Here is a 23,227-nt window from a genome sequence, read left to right on the forward strand (position 1 = left end):
TGGAGAGCCTGGGAACGGCACAGCCAATCACAGCAAGCTGCGAAGTGCCGTGGAGACGAACCTAAAGCAAAGGAGACGCCCTCTCCTCCCGGGAAATAGCCCCTCCCGGGCGCACCCGTTGGAGCTTTTGGGAGTGTTCGGCCCCGGCCACTGGACGGGTGGGGCTGGCCGGAACCTGGGCCAGGGAGCCCTGGTGCAGCCTATCTCGGCGGCGTGGGAAGGAACGATGGGGAATGACCGCCGGGAGATTGGAGTGCAGGCGACATTTTCTAGTCTGTGAGGCCTTTCGCAGCTTAAAAGACTGGCCCACCACTCGGGCCGGCTGAGGTCTCCACTCTTGTTTCCAGAGGGGAGGATTAACCTACAGAGGCTTGTTAAAACTGTAAAGCCAGTTTTTGAGTGAACAAATTAGAGAAGGGCACCCTTGAACACTCCCAGACATGCACACTAGACTGAGAGTCTAACAACCAGCCGCGCTCTTAGAGGCACCCGAGCAAAGGCACGGGGAGGGGCGCAGGGTCATACTCTGAGGATGTGGCCCATGTGGTCTCTGGAGTTGGCTCTCAGGGCTTTCGTGATACAGGCAAGGCTGGGAAGGTGATCTCTGGCTCTTAGTGGATTCTCAAACTCATAGTCAAGGCCAGATGCTCTGTCTCGGAGGCTGGCTCTGCCCCTCTCTCCGGCCACCCATCCTGGCCTCTGCTCCTGCTTGCGCTTACTCTCAAAGACTCCTTGCAGTCTTTCTTTCCAGCTCACTCAGCTACTCATCAAATATTCTGAGCCCCTTCCTTGTGCCAGGCAGGGATGAAAAGCTCCATTGCAGGGCAAACCAGGTCTATGCTCTTCAAGAGTTTACAGTCCAGGCGGGAGATGAAGCAAAGATTCCATCAAAGCCTGATGAGCATTGCAATGGGAAAGAACAGTGTTAAGTGAGGGTCAGGTTACAAGGGCCCCTAATTTATACTGGGGGGAGAGGCCAGGGAAAACTTTGAGAGGAAAGTTACTTTTCAGAAGAGGAAAAGGAGGCTGGCCTTATTGGGGTGGGAGGAAAATCAGATGGCTGGAATGGAGGTTCAATCGAGATGGTGGGTTTAGAAGGGAGGAGAGCCTTGTAGGCTCATTAAAGATTATGGAGATTATCGTGAGGGTACCAGTTGGCTAACTAGCGGTTTATAAGCAGAGGAGAGACATAAGATCTGAATTTTATAAAGATCACCCTGGGCATCCTATGGAGAAGAGAGAGCTTGTCGGGTAATAATATAGAAGTAGAGAGACTAGAGACTGCCGCATTAATGCAGGGGAGGTGAGGGTGGTTGGACTCTGGTGGGAGTGGTAGACAGTGAGCACAGGATGAGCTGTTGACCTGTCTAAAGGGAGCTCTAATGCTTCCTGGGTTCCTATTCATTCATTCATTAATTCATTCATTCTCCCATTCAGCAAGTATTTGAGCACCACTCTGGCCCAGAAATGAATGCCTAGTCTGCCAGGGAAAGGGGCTGCTGTCTGACCCAGTCAGGATAGAAGGCAAGAGGTGATGTCTGCAGAGGGGTTGGTACACTCCTCTTCTGTGACCCCACAAGTGCACAGTATTTGGACACTGATGTGGGGGTTCCTACGCATTGCAGCCCTCATCGGGGCCTCGCCTCCTCTCTGCTGCCAGCCCGGAATTACTATTCCCGCTTGGCAGATGGATAACCTCATGCTCAGAAAAGCGACTACCCCGACCAAGGTCACTCACCTTGAGCTAAAGGCAGACTTGGAAACTGGGTATCCGGGTTCCCACAGCTTCTCTCCTGCCCCTGCAGTCTGGCTGTCCACATTTGGGTTGTTTCAGGCTCAGAGAACCCCTCCACACTGTCAGGCAGGGGAAGCTGCAGACAGAGGGGCGCCTGCTCCCTGCCTCTCTGAGCCCAGCTCTGGCCCTGAGATTGCTATATTATTAGCAACAGCCCATGGCTGCAAGGAGTGTAGGGCCTCCAGCTCGCCAGGGGACTTTGTATGCAATATCTCATTTGATCCATCTGGCCACACTGGCAAGTGAAGATTATTGTCCTCACTTTACAAGTGAAAAGACTGAGGTTTAAAGACAGTAATTATCATGCATCGTTGAGGTTCAAAGACTGGCAAATATGTATCCTTCGAACCTGACCCCTTGCTACTGTGCTGGGCTCTGTAGGAGGCAAAGATGAACAGGGAGTGGGCTCTGCCTCCAGAAAGGAGACCATCTATAGGGATATAATGCATATACGTTCCTAGACCTTGTATAAAATCCCAGGGTGTGGGTCTTTGGAGAAGTGTTATGGGCTCAGAGGTGGAAAAAGGCCTCAATCCTAGTAGATGTTATGGGAAGCCTTCTGGAAGAGGGAACATTTAAGCTGGGGTTTGGATAGGTGGGGAGAGGGTGATTGATCCCCTCTGTGTCCTCTTCCCGCATCCTGGGCTCATCACACCTACCAGTGCACCTGGTAGACGTTCGATGTTTGAGTGAATGAAGGGGTAAATGAATGGCAGAGAGACTGGATGAGGCTAGTGTGCAGGTGGCCTTGGTGACCAGGAGCAAGAGTCTCTCCCAGTCCTGCTGCTGAGGGCTACTGTCTGGAGTAGAGCCCTTGGATGGTTAGGACAGAACGATGAAACTTGCCCCTGTCTACTTCCCTGTTGCTGTGGGGGTTGGCACCGAGCATAAGTGCCGGGGTTTGGAAGTAAGGGGAGCTGGATAGGAGCCTTTTACTGGTGGGATCTTTATCAGTTGTGCAAGTCTGGGACCTGGGGTCACAACCTATTCTCCTGACTCACCACCACCCTCAGCCCAAACTGCTTGGCCAGATTTTTGGAACTAGCCCCAAAGGGTGCCAGGCACAGAAGGCATCTGTTCCCTTCATGTTCCTGTTGGACCTGAAGGACACTGTGACGTCCCAGCTCACCCAGGTCCCTGTTTCTGCGGAGCAGGTGAAAACATGTCAGAATCACTGAGGACCGGGGTGGTGGTTCTCATTTTAGAGCTGGGAATGAAGACAGCCCAGGGAACTCGATGGCCTCGAGACCTCACAGCTAGTGAGAGGCAGAGCTGGGGTCCGTGTCTCCAAAGCAGAGCCCTTCCTCACCCTCCTGCTGTCCTTGAGGAAGCTCCGAGGGCGCACCCCACCATCGGCCTATTGGGAAACAGGGTCAGCTGGCCGGGCTTTCTGCAGCGCGTCGTGCAGATGGGAGAGACGGCCCAGCTGCCCTGCCTGGCGGCCTCTCGCCCTCCCAAAGCAGCCATCCATCTTGCACTGATTGGGTCCAGCCCAGCAGCTTCCCGGATGAGCCGTGGGCACCTGGCCAGCCTGCTCAGCACCTTCTCTCCCCGTCTCTGTCTCAGGCGGTCTGTCTTCCTGTCCGTCCCTCTGTTGAATCCTTGTCTCTCTCCTTCTCTCTCTCTCTCTGGGTCTCTTGTCTCTACCACAGTGTGTCTATCTCTCTGTCATTACCGTTCTCTAATCTCTGTTTTTTTCGGGGGGGGAGGGACGGAGCTCAGCCTCAGGACCTTCTCCCTGCTCTTTCCCCTGCCTTGGGAGGATCCCCAGGACATCCAGCCCCTTGGGAATGCTCTCTACTCTGCATAACCCAGTGGATAAAAAAACTACTAAAAACAAAACAACCCCCCCAAAAAAAACAAAACAAAACAAAAAAAACCCACAAACGACCAAGCAGGGTACACCGTGGTCACGCTCCTATTTGTTCAAGCCCTTGACTTCCTCTTCCCTTTGTTATGAAGCTCAAGAGGGCCTGAATCGTACCCATCTCGGAGGCGGAAGTGTGCCCCAGAGATCAGTTAGGGGAACAAGATGTGTGAGTGGCAGGCCTCTGTGCCAGGCAGAAGGGAGAGGTATGAAGGTCCAAGCCATGAGGTGTCCTGCCAGTTCTGCTCCTTCCAAATGCCTCGAGCAAGTCCCCTTCCTTGGGGCTCGGGCCTTGCAGCTCTGTGACTCGTCCCTTTGCCCAAACAGCCGGTCCCGGGTGGCATTCCTGAGGCCTGTGGCCTGATGGGAGTTTGCCTTTTCCCCAGGCCCTGCCTCCTGGGATTCCAGCATCCACAGGACAAGCGTCTTGCATCAGAGCCTCCAGGGGAAGCTCTTTAACCTTTAACCTTAGCCATGACTACTCCCCAGAATTTTCTTCAGGCCTTGGGGGTCCTCTGAGAATGACAACACTCCTGTGTCACATCCACTTCCCTCCTCCCCACTCCCTGCTCTTCCCTGTCCCTGAGGCCTCCCGCACCTGACTCCCTCCTGGCCTCTATTTCCCTTACCTAGCTCAGTCCTTGGCCCATCTGGGCCCTCACTCCTTTGCTGTATCAGGCTCCTTCCCTGTCCCCCAGACCCTTGGCCCCTCAACAACTTGGCCACAGCTGACCACTGCCTGCTCCGGGTGATCTGACCTTCGCCTTCTTAGCTAAGACTCACATTGCCAGGGCTGCAGGTGAAAAGCACAAGTCTGTGCGGACAGGGGCCCTGTGTGGTGGCCTCTGGGTCCAGCCAGTCCTGGAATGGCCGGTCTTTCCCCAGCTCACTCCCCCATCCTCCCCAGATACTTCCTCAAACCTCCCTCCTCCTCTCATGACTCAGCAGCGAATGACTTCAGCTTCTCCTTCTCAGAGAAAGAGGTTCCCAGGAACCTCCCTGCTTTTCACTCAGAGACCCATCCACCCACCTGCCATCCCAGCTGACCCCTCATCCGGGGACCCTGCCCTCTCCCACCTCAGCTCACCCCCCTGTCCCTCCCAGTCCTCTCCTCTTTCAGCCACTCTCCCCAGCCTCTCCTCTGAGCATTGAAACCACCCTCAGCCTCCTCCGGAACAAATAAAACCCTCCCTCTGCCTGAGCTGCCAGAACATAGGCTTCTCTCTCCTTCATCTGACCATTAAATTGCTGATGAAAGCAGTCGGCTCCACATTTTAACTCTTCACCCCTTTCCCCCTTGCTGTCCAAATTGCTGGCCTAGGTCAACAAGGACGCCCTAACTCAAGAAAAGGCCTTCCTGGGGCTCCTGGGTGGCTCAGTGGGTTGAATGTCCGACTTCGGTTCAGGTCATGATCCCGTGGTTCGTGCGTTTGAGCCCCACGTTGGGCTTTGCACTGACAGTGTGGAGCCTACTTCAGATCCTCTGTCTCCCTCTCTCTCTGCCCCTCCCCTGCTTGCTCTCTCTCTCTCTCTCTCTCAAAAATAAATATTGAGAAAGAAAGAAAGAAAGAAAGAAAGAAAGAAAGAAAGAAAGAAAGAAAGAGAGAAAGAAAGAAAAGGTCTTCCTTTCTGCCCTCACATGAGTTTTCTGCAGGCATCTGGCAACATGGCCATAGAGCACCAGGAGGATATGGTGATCACATCATTCCATGATCCCTGAGACACAGGAACTCTGGTTTTCCTGGTGCTCCCTCCAGGTCTCCTCTTGAGCCCATGCGTGAGGGCCTGCTGTTTCAGATTTCTACTTCCGGCCCCTGGGCATCTCATTCGGACATTCTTTCTTTCAACTAAATTAAATTTTAAATTTTATTAATTTGTTTTTTATATTTTAAGCCCAGCATAGTTAACATACATATAGTGCTGTATCAGTTTCGTGTGTGCAATACAATGATTCAACAACCCTATACTTACTCTTTTTGTTTTAATTTATTTGTTTTTGAGAGAGAGAGTGAGCACGAGTGGGGGAGGGGCAGAGAGAGAGGGAGAGAGAATCCCAAACAGGCTCTGCCATGTGAGGCGGAGCTGGATGCAGGGCTCAGACTCAGGAACTGTGAGATCATGACTTCAGCTGAAACCAAGAGTCAGACGTTTAACTGACTGAGCCACCCAGGCGCCCCTAGATACGCTTTCACACTTGTCACTTCCCAACTGAGCCCATCACCTTTCCCTTAAGCCTGTTCTATCTCAGAGAATGGGATCATCTTGGGAGTCATGCTGGGTATGTCCCACCTCCCACAGCCACTACGACGGCCGGCCCTGACCCAACCTCCCACCTCTCACAGGAACCCCCCAAGTGGTCTCCCTCCCTCTGGCCTTCTTCCCATCCAGTCCATCCTCTGTCCCAGCTGCCACAGTGCCTGTGTTCTAAAATGCCAATTTTTTCTGCCTTGCGTGAAACCTCTCCTAGCTGAAGATTCTGAAGGGCTGGTCCATTCTGAGATTCCCAACCTTGGTTCCTCTTGGCACCTTTTTACTTGTTCTCTCCTCCCTAGAACCCAGGAAAGCCCCATGATATCACAGATAGCCGGCAAAGCCCCATGACATCATTGGGTGCTTCTGATCTGCACGGGAGAACCTGAGTTCAGATCATTTTAGAGAAGGTATCAAAATGTAAAGGTTTTAGTATTAGCCCAAGTGGCTTGTTTTGACCTGATGCATCATGAGTCATTGGTTCCTCATTTGGCAAAGGAGGGACAGAGTTCCAGAGAAGAGAAGTAATTTGTTTAAAGTTATTCAGCAAGTCATTAGCGGAGCAGTTCTGTTCACTGTCCCAGGGCCCGGAACCCAGCATGGATGGCCACCCCCGTGGGCTGTACACCTGGAAACTGCGGTCCCTCCAACTTCTCTGGGAGGGCCTTTGCTCTGATTCACTCTCCTAGAGACCACACTCCTTCCCGTGAGTAAGTCACTTAATTCCTCCCTCCGTTAGAAACAGACCCAGCTGGGGGTGCCTGGGGGGCTCAGTCGGTTGAGTGTCCACCTTTGGCTCAGGTCATGATCTCACGGTTCGTGAGTTTGAGCCCTGCATCTGTCAGTGCAGAGCCGGCTTCAGATCCTCTGTCCCCCTCTCTCTGTCCCTCCCCCACTTGTGCGCCCTCTCCCTCAAAAATAAACATTGAAAAAAGTTAAAAAAAAAAACATTGGAACATTGAAAAAACAAAGAAACATTGAAAAAAGTTAAAAACAAAACAAAACAAAACAAAACCAAAAACCAAGAGGGGCACCTGGATGGCTCAGTCAGTTGAGCCCCTGACTTCGGCTCAGGTCATGGTCTCACGAGGTTTGTGAGTTAGAGCCCACGTCAGGCTCTGTGCTGACAGCTCAGAGCCTGGAGCCTGCTTCATACTCTGCATCTCCCTCTCTCTGCTCCTCCCCTGCTCACACCCTGTCTCTCTCTCTCTCTCTCTCTCTCTCTCAAAACTAAATAAAAATATCAAAAAAGAAAAAGAAAAGAAATAGGCCCAGCTGGGTGCTTCTGGATGGTGGATAAGGAGTAAGAGACATGTGAACCTCCGTTATGACCCAAAGCCTCCACTTACTGGCTGTATGACCTGGACAGGTTACTTATCTTCTGTGTGCCTTGGGTTCCTCATCTGTGCTATGGGTTCTCTAGTGTCTATAGGGGCATGGGAACAATCACATCCACTCTCCTGTTCTTTTTTCTCACCTATTGGCCTTTCCAGGCTCTCTGAGTATTAGAGACTAAGGTGAGGACTTGGGGGGAGGAGCATCGATTATAGACCCCCAGGTAAGACTTGGATGTAGCTGGGCACCCACCCAGCCTGGGTTGGGGAAAGGGGCACCGCCGCCATGAGGTTGGAGACCAAACCCCTCTTTGTCACAAAGTGTCCTTCGGCCTCATAGAAGCCTCTGTGAGCAGGGAATCGGTACTGCGTGTCCTGGCAATCTCTTTTTGGCCATCTTTCCGTTTGCATCGCATATCAGGCACTCTGGAGGCAGAAAAGCATGTGTTCAAACCTACTCTCCGCTGCTGGGGAAACCATCCAGTGTGGAGACCACAGGGCTTCAGGGTTCTGGTCTTACACACAAAAGGTTTTTGGGGAGAAGCGTTCTCCTCCTTCTTGCAATGCTGGGAGGCAGAATGAGGAACAATGGACAGATGCTCTGGGAACAGGAGTGCTGTCCCGAAGAGGAAGGGGGACCTCAGGAGAACAGCAAATGATCTGTGGCTGGAGGGGTGCTAGCAAGGGCCGACGCCCAGGAGGTGGGGTGCCACGTAAGGAAGGGATTCCTCTCCTGGACTAACAGGAGTCCCTCTATTGTCCCTTCCAATTATGAACCCCAAACTCCAGGAAGACAGAGAGGAAGCCTGGCTGGGCCCGAAACTCAGAGCACGGTGCAGGCCCCATGCTCTCGAGTCGTCTTGGCTCACTCGAGGCTTGGCATGGAGGGAGTGCCTCTGGCCCCTGCCTGTCCCAGGGCCCAGAGTGAGGAGTTGGTGCGGAGCGTCTGTCCCCTGGTGCAGCCTGGGCTCCCGACTGCCTCCTGCGTCAGCACCAGTGTTCCTATTACATGACCGAGTGGGATTTGCACTCTGGAAGCATTAGTGCTGGGCTGACTCGGCAGAATGGCCAACACGAGAAAATGCCAGTTCCCCCACCTCTCCCAGCCAGTTCTCAGAAGGCCTCATGGCTGCTTGACTTCCTCTTCAGGCAACCCAGCCTTGCCTCCTTCAAAGTCACCAGGCCCTTTTGAGGTTACCCTGGCAGACCATGGGTGATAGGAAGAATCCCCCAGAGAGCTTTGAAAGCATACAGTTCCCTGGACCCCACCCTTAGAGATTCTGACCCAGGATGTCTAAGCTGCACCTGGGACTCTATATTCTCGACACACTCCCCCAACCCCAGGTATTGGGAAGCAGTGATGTCCAGCCAGCTTGAGAATCACTGTTTATCTGCTGACCCTTGACCCCTGATTCCTGCCCCAAGCCCTCCAGACCCACTCGTGTCATCACCATACAGCTCCAGCTGATGGAGAAATTGCTTCCTTGAGATGAGCAGGCATTGGTGGGCTCTCTGAAGCTTGCAATCCTCCAAAGATAGAAAGGTCCACCTCACTCCGTGTGATCAGTTGGCAGGCTGCCACCGCCTCATCACTATCAGTCTCCCACGAGTCCTCCATTGGAGTTCGAAGCCTCAGAACGCTGCTTCAGACCCCTCTACCAAGTCAAAGAACATATTCCTGCCATTGTACAATTCAGAGAGCAGGGTGGAGATTTCTCTTTAAGATTCGGTGGGGAGGGGCACCTGGGTGGCTCAGTCGGTTGAGTGGTTGAGCATCTGATTCTTGACTTCAGCTGAGGTCATGATCTCATGTTTCATGAGTTCGTTGGAGCCCCATGTTGGGCTCAGTGCAGAGCCTGGTTGGGATCCTCTCCCTCCCTGTCCCTCTGACCCTCCCCCACTCGTGCTCTAACTCCCTCTCAAAAAATTAAATAAATTTAAACAGAAAAATGATTCAGTAGGGAATCTGAGGTCCAGATTGGTGAAGCATTTGGCCCAAGTTTACATAGCTGAGTTTTGGGAGAAGATCCTAGCTCAGGCGCCTCTGCTCTGGAACACCTATCTCTTTCTTTTTACTTTATTATTATTATTTTAAAGGTTATTTATTTATTTATTTAATGTTTATTTATCGAATGCTTATTTATTTTTGAGAGAGAGAGAGCATGAGTAGGGTAGGGCAGAGAAAGAGATAGACACAGAATCTGAAGCAGGCTCCAGGCTCTGAGCTGTCTGCACAGAGCCTGACGCGGGGCTCGAACCCAGGAACCATGAGATCGTGACCTGAGAGGAAGTCGAACAGAGCCACCCAGGCACCCCTATTTATTTTTTGACAGAAAGTGCACCACAGCAAGTTGGGGAGGGGCAGAGAGAGAGGGAGAGAGAAATGCCAAGCAGGCTCTACATTGTCAGCACAGAGCCCAGCACAGGGCTCGAACTCACGAACTGCAAGATTACAACCTGAACTGAAACCAAGAGTCAGATGCTTAACCCACTGAGCCACCCAGGTGCGCCAGGAACGCCCATCTCTTGGGAATGGCACAGTTTACCTCTTTGTTTGAGACAATGACCCTTTTTTTTTTTTTTTTTTTTACTGTGACAGACATTCCATTGGTGTGGTAAATTTTGAATTTGGTTCTTTTTAGGGGAATGCAAAACTTAAAATGTACAGATATGTCAGGAGCACCTGGATGGCTTAGTTGATGAAGCATGTGACTCTGGATCTCAGGATTATAAGTTCAAGCCTCACACTGGATGTAGAATTACTTAAAAAAAAAAAAAAAAAAAAAGAAAGAAAATGAAATCTTCAAAAAAAATATAAAGATCTATTAGACTTTTCAATCTCTTCCTCTTCATAGGAGATTTTAGGGGATTTGAGAGTTTGGTCCTGGAGTAGGGAAGCTGGTTTGGTGACGAGTGGTCAGCCTCCAGGGAGGCAGAACAGAGGATTTCTGCTGGTAGTGAGCCCCATGTCAACAGGCCCTTCTTTGAAATCCTGTACGGATGTTCTTCAAAACTATCCTTTCTGGCCATAGCCCTATCTGTTCCTGGGATTGTTTACGGTTCTGCTTTCCCGAGTTTTTGCTGCAACTTGCCCATGACCATTGCTTTTGGGGTAAAACTTTTCAAATCCCCCTCAAGAGGCTAGACCATCACCGGGCCAATCCTTTCTCGAAGTGGAGAGTCCCTTTCATTGAACCAAACTGCCCTGAAAACCTGCTCCATGCTAGGCTTGGAGCTCAGAGGTGGCTCAGGTGGAGGGAGCTCTGTCTTTGAGGAACCTGTTTGTAAGACCTCAGGGAAAGACAGACTCATACATATAAGGGTAATAAGAAGATTTAAACCCCTTGCCGGAAGTATTGTAGCATAGGAGCCGGTAGGGGCTCCAAAAGGGAGCAGTTCAGTTTAACTTACAGTATCTGAGTCTGAAAGATAGGAGGTAAGGATTGAATGGGGGTAGGAGTAGAAGGAGTTCCCTGCAGAAGGCATAGCTTTTGAGAAGGCCAGGAGTTGGACGAGGGTACTACATGGCTAGGAAATGCCAATCGAGTGCCCTGTGAAAAATGAAGCTAGAGACGTAGGCAGGGGCCCTTAGGAAAGCCTTAAACTCCAGGCTAAAGCAAAGTGACTTTGGCCCATATGCAAGGGGAGTGACATGTATGGTGGAGCCAAGGCAAGGGAAGGAGAAGATGGGATGTCTATTTGGAAAGATCTTTTAGATCTTTTACTGGAGAGGCTGGGAAGACATTGAGGCAGGCCAGCTGAAAGGCTGTTGCTACCGGCTGGCAGATCTTAAGAAGCAGCCGTCTAATTCTATTCTTTTATAGATGCACAGTCTGAGGACCAGAGAGGTCAAGTGACTTGCTCAAGGTCACCCAGCAAGATCAATAGCAAAGTCAAGGCTTCAACCTGTGGGTCCTGCCTCCCAGCACAGGCTTCCTTCACTGCCCCACTCTCCTCAGGAGGGTGGGCCACCCACTGAGATTTCTTTTTTGTCCTTTGCTTCTGAATCTGTTATGTGCTCTGCCCCTACCACAGCCCAACCCTCGAGGAGAGTGACAGGGAAGTGTTCCCAGAGGACAGGGCGGGGAGTATTGCCTGCTTCAGAAGATGTTGCTGCTGCTGCTGCTGCCACCGCTGCTGCCGCCTCCCCGCCAATCAGGGAGCTTTCTAGCCGCAGGAGGAAGCTAGGAGCCAGGGGATGGGACTGCAGTGATTTATGACTGCACAGAAACAGCAGGACACTAATGTCTCTGGCCGGCCTACTTGTCTGCCAGCTCAGCCAGAGAGCATGGATCTAAAGGTCACGTCCTCCAGGGCTGGAGATGGGGCAGAGGGTCAGCCATAGAGGGTGCTTGCCCAGGGCCCTCGTGTCAGGCCCATCACCAGAGGGCAAGGCCCCTCCCTTCCTGAGCAGATGCCAAAGGGTAGATCCTCACAGCCTGGCCAGGGAAGGGTGCCCTTGCCATTGGGAGTCTGGACGATCTCCCTGGGTTTGAATTCAGTCACTGATCATCTCAGTCACTGATGTGTGATCTTTGGCTGGTCATACAGCCTCTCCGTGCCTCAGCTTCCCGATCTACAAAACAGGGATGATTTTGAGCCTCTCAATCCTTGGGATTGAATCATCTCCCAGGTCTGCAGGTACAGATTCCCTGTTGCCGAGAGGCTAAAGAAGAGGAACAAGCTGAATCTAGAACTTTGTCTTGTCGCGGCTGGGTGGGGCATTTAGCGCTCACTTCGTTTGATTTCTCACTTCAAAGTTGGGGAAATTAAAACCCTGAGAAGGGGCAGGCTTTGCACACAGAGCCGGGGGTGGGGGGGTGGGGGGGGTGAGGTGGGGGGGGAGTGAGGTGGGGGGGGCAGGCAGAAGCCAGGATGCTAGTTTTCCACCTCCCTGCTCCAGGTGTTTTTCAGCAGTACCAGGCAGTGGCGAAAGAAGCCAGAAGATTAAGCCATTTGTTCTGTGTAATGTCGCTATACCTCTGAAGCAGCCCTCTCAACATCCAGGCACGGCTGGGCTGCTGCAGCTTTAAGCTTAGAGTCTCAAAAAAAAAAAAAAAAAAAAAAAAAAAAAAAAAAATCAAAAAGGAAAGGAGGGCAGGGCCAGCTCTCCCCTGCACCATTGGAGGGAAGCTTTGATGTGGGGACTGCAGATGTCATTCCTCTTTGGCTTTGGAACATCCTTTTCTTTGCATCTGCTTTCTTTTCCCAACCAGATTTGGCCTGGATTTTTATAATAATAATAATAATAATAATAATAATAATAATAATTATTATTATTATTATTATTTTAATGCACATTAAACTGGTGGGGGAAGGAACTGATGTGGAGAGGTCAGAGAGGCAGCCTGAAATGAGCCAGGAAGTTCCCAAGATTTTGCATTTGGGGCCTGAATCATTGACACATTTAATGCACAGGAGGACAAGCAGGGTTGGCTATGAGGGCTCATTGCCATGGATCTGTGATGCCCAGGCCTGGACCAGAGAGGAAGTGAGAGGAAGAAGAATGACTTGGTGAACACTCATGTAGGAGACAGGAGAAGGGGGAGAGTTTATTCACCCCCAGGACTGCATTTTGCTGAGTGTTGTAGTAAAAGAGGAGGGACTAGATGCTATGTCAGTGGTGGGGAGAGCAATTTCTAGACCCTCTCCTCACTCAGTCCATCTCCTCCACTTCTGCAGGGGCAGCCTCCCTAAAGTGCATGCATTCATTAATCCATTTCTTTATTTCATACATTCTACAGATTTACTGTGTGCCAGGCACCGTGCAGTGCTCTGAGGAGGCCACGATGATGGATGCAGGATGCAAATCTCATCATTTTTTGCCCTCGTTAAAATCTCTCACAGGCTTCCTACTTATTTCAGGATAAGGACTTCACTCCCTTGCCTGCCATTCAGGGCTCCTCCTGTTCTGGCTCCCGACTCCATCCCCAACCCCACTCCCGGTCACTTAAGGCAACAAACACTTTGGATTCTTTGCCTAACAATAAATATGTCAGGGGAAAACGTGCCTCTGAGTCCTGCTGCCTGTGTCCTTTCCATGCTCTCAAATGCTACACATCCTTTTAAGAGCTGGGTTGGAAACGTTACCAACCTTCCTGGAGAAGCTTTTCAGAACCTCTTCCTATCCAGCCTGAAAGAATTAACAAACGAACAAACAAAACTTAACAGCACTTAAAACATTCTAAATTCCTTGAGGGCAGGATTCTGTGCCCTCTTCCTCTACCATCTAGCATAGAGCCTGAATAGTCCTTCACAGAGACTCCTTCATTCTAGATTCTCATACACAACACTTCATATCCTGTTGTTTTAACTCCTTATCACTTCCTAACATTTTACTCGACATATTTATCTTTATCTTACCTGTTTTTTTGGGGGTAGGGTTTTTTTGTGTCGTTCCTTGCTGTACCCCATTGCTTAGAACAGTGCTTGGAACACAGTAGGTGCTCAACAGATAACTGCCGGGAAAAAAAAAAATGAAGCCAATAAAATGTGCAGTCAAAACTATGGTTGTGTAAGCTCCACGGAACGTTGAAAATGGAAGCATATGAGCAAGAATTTGTCAGCCCGACCTCAGTGTGTGCGTCTTAGGTGGGGAGAGAAGGTTTGGTCAACCCTCAGATAACAACCTCATGTGAAGCATACAGTAGGCTCTTGGCAACAGAACTTAATCTTTGACACTCCACGCTGGAGAGGAAGAAGCTCCCCCGGGGGTCAGCCTGAAGACAGCTGCATCCTTTCTGTAAATTAACCAGTATGCCCGGCCAGTATTTGTCCTTCCATGTTTTCACCTCATCGGGTCCAAGAACCTCAAAGTGCGTGTGGGGAAATGGAAGCCTGTGGGGGAGGGTGACAGTTTAGCTCCCAATATTAAGCTCCGTAATTCAACCCATCCTGCTGGCGGGCACCACCCTGGCAAGTTTGGACCTACGGTGAACGCGTGTCCTCTCCTCTGTCCCTCTCTGGCCTGCTGCTACTTTATCTCTGAGACGGGGTCCAGGGCTGAGGTCCTGGCCCCCTCACCTCGTAATTTCCCGGAGAATATGGGGCGGGGCCGTGAATCAGCACTCGCTATGACTGAAGCAGCCTCAGTCCCCGCCAGGGGTCCCCCGTGGCCGCGGAATTAGAACCCCTCCCTTCACCTCCGCTCGCGCGCTATGACCATTGGGAGATGTAGTCCTAACTGCCCCTTTGTCCTTGATCTCTCCAACATATCACCCCACTCCCGGGCAAACTACAATTCCCAGGGGCCCACGCGCTAGGGACCTGGCAGGGCGGGGGGCGGTGTGAGGGGCGAGGTTGGGGGTGATCTGGAGAAGCTGAGGCGCAGGAACCGGGGTAAAGTGAAGAACGGGGAGCACTGTGGGGGGGGCATCGGGGAAGGGAGGGACGCCCAGAAAGCGAAGGTAAGCTGAGTTGGGGAGAAGCCCGAGAGGCGGAAGGGCCGGGGCGGGGCCGGGGCGGGGTGCGCGGGCGGGTAGGCGGGACCGTCTGCGTCACGCGGCGTGGGCGGGGCCGCAGGGGGTTGTCCGCCCGCGGCACGCACAGCAGCCGCAGCCGCCTCGCGCCTGGTCCCGCGGTCGCAGCTGAAGCCGCAGCCTCCGCGCCGCCGCCGTCGCCGTCGCCTTAGCTGCTCGCTTCGTGGGTCGGTCTCTCCGGCACACGGGCTCCAGCCGCGCCGTAGCTGCCCTCCGAGCCCTTCAGGCCGCCCCGGTCTCCTCACCCGGCCCGATCCAGCCCTCGAAGATGGTGGACCGCGAGCAACTGGTGCAGAAAGCCCGGCTGGCCGAGCAGGCGGAGCGCTACGACGACATGGCCGCGGCCATGAAGAACGTGAGTTTCTCCTCCCCTCCCCCCGCCTCGCCCCAGTCCCTTCGCAGACGCGGGCCTTCTCGTGGACGGCCCAGGGACTAGTCGCCATTCGCGACTGTAGCGTTGACTGCCCCTCCCCACCCACTCGGGGAGCTGGGGAGGGCCCCGGCAGCGATAGGGACCCGGGTTGTGACGCGGCCTCTCCCCGAGCGTCCCCCAGGGCCGGCGGCGCTGCCTTCTCGGCCCTCCTCGGACTCGGGCTGGGGCGGGATCTTGCAGGGCTGGTCTCGGGAGCGGGGTCTCTGGCCCCCGCGTCTCCGGGTCCGCTGGGGACTTGAGCGGGGGCCGTGAACATCCTTTGTGCCCCACTTCCCCTCCTCCCAGCCTGGGCGTGGGGGCGGGGGGACCGCATGGATGCGGTTCCTCTTTCTCTCCCTGGTGTCTGGGCGGCGCCTTTCCCATTCACTCATCAGGTCTCCTGGTTTTCTAACCCCCCCCCCCCCCGATATTCCCCATTGCCTCTCCTGACAGATCCTTTAGAACCTCCACAGAAAAAACGTAGGCTCTCCTGAAAACCTGGGCTCAATGGTGCAAAATCGAAACCTTGCTGCTCTCACGTTTTTGTTAACAAAAGGCTCCTCTTTCTCTATACCCCAAAGCACGTCCTCTTGCGGGGAACGTATTTCTCGCTAGCGTTTTCATTGATCGTTCTCGACATGTCATCTCCGTTTTTTCCTAACGTGTTTTGTATTGAAAAGGGTAGGTATTGTCTTTAAAATAAAGGTTATGCATTTAGCTGACTGGTTTAATTTGTGACAAATGCTGTTTCTTTTTTTAAATAGGCACACATCTGTTGAAATTCCTATAAGTCGAAAAAATATTCTCCCTAATCTGATATTGCAAACAAAGCAGTGGTGGGAGGCAGTATCAAGTCATTCTAGAAGATTCTGCATTTGTCATATTGCAGAGAGCCTAGACTGGGTGGAGGCTGGGAGGAGTTATTTTAAAGGAGGAAAAAGTCTTTTTTTTTTTTAAATAATTTGTTCTGTTAGATACATCCGAGGCTTAAAAAAAAAAAAAAAGCTAGCGCATCCTCATGCTGATGAAAAGAGAATACTGATCGCCAGTTGTCGCATTTTGTCTGGGATGCAGATTCCTGCCTGTATTGCACCATTTTGTCAGTAACACTACATTTATCTAATGGGCTATCAAAGAGTTTGATATTAGAGGAGGGGGCAAATATTGAGCATTATTAAATAAAACATGGGAAATTATCTGGTTAATGATTTAGGTCTCCCACTGTCTTAACATTTAACTTCCTGTCTTATGTAACAAAGGTTTTTAAAATGCATCTCCAGTGTGAAGTGGATTCAGGAGTGTATCTTGCGTGTTAATTTTTTTTAATGAAGCAATGTAGGTATCCCAGCTTAATCCTTGAACAACTTTGCCGGTTCATAAAAGATAACAATGCTGATGCTTTTTTATTTAAGCCGGCTACCTTACCAAAAGATTTTTATCTCATTAAGGAAGAGACTTGATTCTGAAATGGGGAGTATTGCTGTGTTAATGTATTGCCACAGATGCTACCTTAAAACATTTTAAAGCTCAAATGAGAAGGTCTGCTCTTAATAGAGATCAGTGTTGGAAATATGTTTAGTTCATGTTATTTAGACTCTTCTAATTTTTCCATATTTCTAGTTTCACAGGAAAGTGAGTGACCTCGCACCTATATCCATAGCAACCCAGTGATGTCACACACAATGACACAGAGGCTGCAATGCACCTAAGGGCTGGTAGGGAGTATGCAAATGGCATTTGTCCAAGGTAATGCAGAAATTAGCAGATAAGCAGGTGGAATTGAGGACTTCATCTTATCCGCCAGATAAGAATTGGTCCAGAAAATAAGAATATCATTTACCTTTAGGCATGCAGAGCAGTGACCTCTAGATATGCCAATTCATTTTCCAATTTCTAGTTTACCCACAAAAGTTTATAAGCTACATTTGTATTTTTAAACATTTGTCTCATTGTTAAAATTGGACAATAATGGAATAAAGATAGAAATTTTAAACAAGAATATGTCTTAATCATAGTGCTGGGCTGGGCTGTATACTTGGGTTTTTTGCAGATTATTAACTTGGCAGGTGTTAATAAAAACCTTAAAAAACTCTTGACTTCCTACTGGGTCGTTTTCAGTAATGTTAGAGAGTGAGAACTGGTTACAAAACACAAGGCAAAAGTTCTCTTGTGCCTCTGGTCCTTGTCAGTATGGAGGAAAGGGCAGTTGTAAAATAAAGCAGACCTTTCTTCAAACCCACTTATGAGGAAGTGTGCTTACCTCTCCGACCCTCATTTTCCTCATCTGTGAAATAGGTCAATATCCCCTTGAAAAAGGTGTGAGGATTAAGAAATTAGTAGGTGTTCGAAAATAGTAACTACTTCTAAAACTTTGATTCTTCCCCTGTTTATGAGAATCATCTCCTCATGGAGAATTTGGGAAAGACAGAAAGATACAGAGAAAAATACTCTGTCCTGTCACTCAAATGAGCGTTCTTCTAAGGCTGAAATCATCCTAATGATAGAGGGATTAAGGCTATTTGCATTTAATGAAATTATCCTAGTAATAATGTCACTGGGGCCTGTGTGGAGGAATAAATTGTGTGTGGGTGACGTAACACAATAGGAATGAAAATCAGCATGCAATATTTTGAAAAGGAAGAAAGAGGGAAGTTTAGTGTTGGGTTTTTTCCTTAAGTTATTATTTTTTGTGTTAGTAATCCCTATGCCCAGTGTGGGGCTCGAACTCAGGACCCCAAGAGCAAGAATCACACGCTTCCAAATGAGACAGCCAGTTTGTTTGTTTGTTTGTTTATTTATTTATTTATTTATTTATTTATTTATTACTGTATGTTTTTGAGAGAGGGAGAGACAGCCTGCAAGTGGGGGAGGGGGAGAGAGAGAGATAGAGAGATAGATAGATAGATAGATCTGAATCAGGCTCCAGGCTCTGAGCTGTCAGCACAGAGCCCGACGCAGGGCTTGAACTCATAAACTATGAGATCATGCATGACCTGAGCCGAAGTCGGATGCTTAACCAGCTGAGCCACCCGGGCACCTCAAGGTTTAATTTTTAAGAGAAGTGTGTAGTCTTCCATTTAAGGGGAGAGGGAACACCTAGATGTTTCTTGTTAGATGGTTCTGTCCTGTCCTTTGGATTCTAATAGCCTCTGAAGAGAAGTTAATAATCTAAGTAGGCTACTAGTATTCGCCTCCGGAGGGAGAAAAGCTTCTGGGCTCCTCTTGTTGAAGTGACCCGATTGGGGGGTTTGCTTGCAAAAGGCCTTCTTAATTCTATTAAAAAAAAAAAAAAAAAAAAAAAAGTCTTGCTGGAATCAATATAGTTGAAAATTCTTCCTATCTTAAATATTGTGTTTTTCCTACTAGCCCTTCCAGGAGGGGCCAGATCAATAGCCATTATCACTAATGGAGTAATGACACCTCTGTAGACTTCAGAGGTGGAGTTCTGCCAGCCATTATTCTAAGTCATGTGGTTTCAATTGTTCTCTTCTTTGGGGTGGGAAGGATACAGATAACAGTTGGCTTTTTATGTAGTAGTCTTTGCAGTAACTGAAATGACGATTAAGTGCCTTTTCTAATTATTAAAAAAAAAAAAAAAAAAAAAAAGCAACCTCCCATGGATCTTTTGAATTCTATCCAGATAAAAGGTGCTGCTAAACGTGTATTCTTGTTAACAGAGCTTTGTGTTAACAGCAGACCGTGGGGGAGTTTCATCCCCTAGTATTGGCAGGAAGCCTTATTTGTTAAGCCTAACTCCTAATCGTTAAGAAGAAAAAATAATTTTGTTTTTATTGAGGTAAAAGTCAACGTAACATGCAGCAAACCGTTTTCAAGCGTACGGTTCAGTAACATTTTGCACATTTGCAATGTTGTGCAACCATCCCCTCTAGCTAAAAAACTGGGAGAATGCCGTTTCTAAAAAGGATGATGGCTTGGCTATAACTGGCTGGATTTCAAAACATTACTGATTCAGGAATGTGTCAATAATGAAGTAACCACAGCAGCTTACAGCCACTGGTAATCGGGATCCTTCTCTTTGTTTTCTAACATCTGGACCTTTTTGGCATAAATTGAAAGGAAAAGAGACTTGTCTCAACTAGATTAAGATTTCCATCGAAGTTCCAGAGCTTAAAAACCATATGATGGTCCCCCAAATAAGTAACAATGTATCTGAAATCGGAACAAACTATTAATCATTTGGAGATTATGGAAATTTTGCTGGGTTCGTACTAGGACTCATTTTCCACTCCAGTGCTGACTTCGTTGTAAGTGATTTCTCTGCTGTGTGGCAGCAGTCCCCTAATGAGCACCGCACGGCACCCTAATGAGCACCGCCCAGTGCTGAGAGGGTGAGCTGTTCAAGCACGGATGCTACACTGATAGTCCCGTGTATATGATGTCACACACATCGTTTGGGGGCTTCTGAGGCTGCCAGGAGCTTCTCCCTCCCATAATCACCAGCCTTAACCCTTTTATCTGGCAGGGCATCTGACTGTTTCTGTATTGCTATCAGATTCCGTGGGATGTGGGAGAAAGAGAGCACAGGCCATCTTAGGTACTTAATAGTCAAAGGAGGAAAAAAATTACACATAAACCACCGTCTTTTGTTCGTTTGAGTAAGCTCTGTGCCCAACGTGGGGCCTGAACTCAGGACCCTGCAATCAGGAGTCACATGTGCTACCCACTGAGCCAGTCAGGCGCCCATCTTTTGTCTTATTTTCTAAGTTCTATTAGTGCTTAACCAGATATTTAAGGTTATAATCAGAGGATGCTATGTTTGCTGCCTTTGTAGGTTGTGAAGGCTGCCAATATCATCTGCCTTTTGGCCTTGCCTTTCATAATCCCTTTCCTCTTCTCCCCAAATTCTGTTTTAGGTATGAGCTGTTGAGTTTGGTTCACTACCACCACATCATCCTACTTTTTAAATTGGGCACTTGTAGAGATCCTTGAGTTTTGTTTTTTCTAATTTATAAATTTGAATAGTGCACAAAACCGTTCTGTGAGAAATGATCAGTAGAAGTTCCCAAAGGAGAGCTTTAGTTTAAAGGTAAACGGTTAAATAATTGGTTTGGTCCCATGATCTTGCAGCAACAATAAAAATTACGTCTTAAGGACTTGGCATGAGTCTTTTGTTTCTTTTCTTTTTAAAGAACTGGCGAAGTCTAAGCTAAATTTTCATCAGCATTTCACCTGTAAGGGTGTGTCCTACAGAGGGAGACTTTTCCTTGCATAAGTTGAATACTGTTAATGTGCTGCGTAACGTTAATTCTGGTTGTGACTAGGTAAATGGAAATGAGAGTGTTCTCACATACACAGATTTTTTTTTTTTCCCTTCTAAGTTTTTACTTAAGTGATCTCATGACCCCGAGATCAGGAGTTGTGTGCTGTTCCGACTGAGCCAGCCAGGCACCCCACATACAGAAATTTTTAAACATGAGGTTTAGAAAATAAATTTCCAAAGAAACTCCTCGGTCTTATCCTCCTAATCTTTGGAGTAATACCGTATTTTTGGAGAGATGGATGAAAGCTGAACTGAGTAGGACCCAGGTGTAGTGTCAGCTTTCTCCTCTTAATTCTGTTACTAGAACGGGGGTGTCAGAGCTGGGAATAGGACAGTGACAGCAGTGGGCAGCTGCACATGTAATGACAGGAGCTTAAGAGGAATCCCTTAGCCGCCCTCCCCCACAGCCAAGTGTGTAGGGCAGCTGTGGCGGTGGAGAGAAGGGTAAGAGGTAATCAGAGGAAGGCTTTCATTTTTATTTATTTTAATGTTTGTTTACTTTGAGAGAGACACAGAGTGAGCGGGGGAGGGGCAGAGAGAAGGACACAGAATCCCAAGCAGGCTCTGCACGCTGTCAGTGCAGAGCCAGACTCAGGGCTCAATCCCATAAACTGAGATCATGACCTGAGCCAAAACCAAGCTTGGACGCCACCCAGGCGCCCCAAGAGGAAGGCTTTTTTTTTTTAAAGACGCAGGTTTGTTTTGAGATAAATCATTGAAATGTCCAACACCTGAGCTCCCATACTTTCATAACCTGGATCTAGGAAACCGTGGTCTCTGGTGCCAGTACTTTAAGGATGTGGAAATAAACTTTCTTTTGCCTGAATTGTTCCAGTTCCGGACCCTTCAGTTCAATACAGCGCTCCTTTTGTAGCTAACAAGAACTAGCAAATGAGTATGTGTGTGCCCTGGTGGCCCAGCATGGATGGTAGCCTTGCAGGTAATCCCATGCCCCCTGCCAGTGCAGTTCTGCTTGAGCTGGACAGGCTGGGTGGGATAGAAGCGATTGCCAAATGATGCCCCACTCTTCACATACGACCCATATCTAGTCTTTGTAACTACATCTGTGTAATAGAAATAGACGTTAGACACTAAATTTTTTCTACTAAGTCGAAGATGACCCAGTCCAGAAGGGCAAGGAGAATTCATAGGATAGGCTCAGAAAAGAGCATCCTGAAGCAAGGAAAAGCTAGTTGGGAACAAGTGGGTAGTAGAGAAGGAATATTCCTTTTTTTTTTTTTTAGTTTTTTAGTTTTTTAAATTTTTTAGAAAAGGTTTTATTTTTAAGTAATCTCTACGCCCAGCGTGGGTGCTCAAACTTGCAACCCTCAGATCAAGAGTCACATGCTGCACCAACTGAGCTTGCCAGGTGCCCCTAATTTTTTTCTTTAAGTTTATTTATTTATCTTGAGAGAGAGAGAGAGAGAGGGAGGGTGGGTGGGTGGGGAGTGGGGGACAGAGCATCCGAAGCAGGCCCTGTGCTGACAGCAGAGAGCCCGATGCCGGGCTTGAACTCACAAACTCTGAAATGGTGACCTGAGCAAAAGTTCAGACGCTTAGCCGCCACCCAAGCGCCCCTAATTTGTTTTCTTTTGGGAAGGAATATGGTAGAGTATCTTGAATTTGGGGATGCTGTTAATTAATGTCCTTTTTTTTTCTTTTTTTAATTCTTGAAAATTTAGTTATTTTGAGAGAGAGAGAGCGCTCAAGTTGGGGAGGGGCACCGACGGCTAGCACAGAGTCTAGTGCCAGGCTTGAACTCGTGAAACTGAGATCATGTCATGACCTGAGCCGAAATCTAGAGTTTGATGCATAACCAACTGAGCCACCCACCTACGGGCCCTGGGACGATGTTAATTTCTGAGGGAGTCTTTGGAGTCATCGTTGGGAGTGATGACTGATGACAAAAACGTCTGACCTTTATGATGCTAGAAAATTTGGGGGAAAAAGATAGTTATCCCCATAATTCCCTATGCAGGGGTATATGTCCATCATGTCTTTTTTTTCCTTGGGGTTTAGGCTTGCTTTTGTACCGTGCCTTCTCCCTTGACACTCATTATTTCAAGGAGTTTTTTTTTTCTGTTACTAGTATGTTCAATGGCTGAATAAGTCTGTGGATGTGTCATAATTTAATTATATTTTTATTTAACATCCATGCTCTTTGCAAATTTGTGGTAATATTGCCATGAATATCTTTGTGGCTAAAGCTTCGACCACAGTTTGTATATTAGGACCGAGACCCAAAAGTGGAATTTTTGAAAGCATAAAATTTTAAGCCTTTTGAAATCATCAGTAGCACTGCGTGTTCTTAAAAGTAGTGAAAGATGTAACTGAATAGGTAAACATACACATGGTTCAGAATTCAAGGATGCCCTGTTGCCCTTTTACTACATGAAGAAAAATAAACTGAAGACATCTGCTCTCAACAGATCTCCCTTTCGTTAGTTTTTTCTGGTTGGAATGACTGCCTTTAAAAAGAAAACCCTGGGGGCACCTGACTGGCTCTGTCTGAAGAGCATGGGACTCTTGATCTCTAGGTCGCAAGTTGAAGCCCCACGTTGGGTGTAGAGATATTCTAAAAAATGGACGTTAAAAAAATAAAAAGAAGGGACACCTGGGTGGCTCAGTTGGTTAAGTGTCTGACCTTGGCTCAGGTCATGATCCTGTGGTTCATGGGTTCAAGCCCTGCATCAGATTCTGTGTCTCCTTCTCTCTCTGCCCCTCCCCCATTTGTGCTCTGTCTCTCAAAAATAAATAAACATTTAAAAAAAATAAAAAAACAATGATATGAAAATTTTCAAAACATTTGT

The 23,227-nt window shown here is 48.7% G+C and overlaps 1 protein-coding gene and 2 long non-coding RNA genes across 3 annotated transcripts in view; all 3 read left to right on the top strand.

The window, feature by feature from the left end:
* Nucleotides 1-6,165: 6,165 nt before the first annotated feature.
* Nucleotides 6,166-13,256, top strand: LOC123589622. Its single transcript, XR_006708422.1, has 2 exons — nt 6,166-6,626; nt 12,991-13,256. It is a non-coding gene; the product is annotated as an uncharacterized LOC123589622 (long non-coding RNA).
* A 1,307-nt stretch (nt 13,257-14,563) lies between these two features.
* The window catches only part of YWHAG (tyrosine 3-monooxygenase/tryptophan 5-monooxygenase activation protein gamma), a 28,540-nt gene continuing 19,876 nt past the window's right edge, over nt 14,564-23,227 (top strand). Inside the window, exon 1 of the mRNA XM_045461988.1 lies at nt 14,564-15,079. Coding sequence (XP_045317944.1) covers nt 14,993-15,079 — 87 coding nt within the window. The 5' untranslated portion in view covers nt 14,564-14,992. The remainder of the gene's footprint in view (nt 15,080-23,227) is intronic.
* LOC123589623 lies at nt 15,086-22,725 on the top strand. The gene is made up of 2 exons (XR_006708423.1): nt 15,086-15,817; nt 16,757-22,725. It is a non-coding gene; the product is annotated as an uncharacterized LOC123589623 (long non-coding RNA).

This window comes from Leopardus geoffroyi, chromosome E3 (assembly GCF_018350155.1).
Source record: "Leopardus geoffroyi isolate Oge1 chromosome E3, O.geoffroyi_Oge1_pat1.0, whole genome shotgun sequence".
Taxonomy (NCBI): Eukaryota; Metazoa; Chordata; class Mammalia; order Carnivora; family Felidae; genus Leopardus; species Leopardus geoffroyi.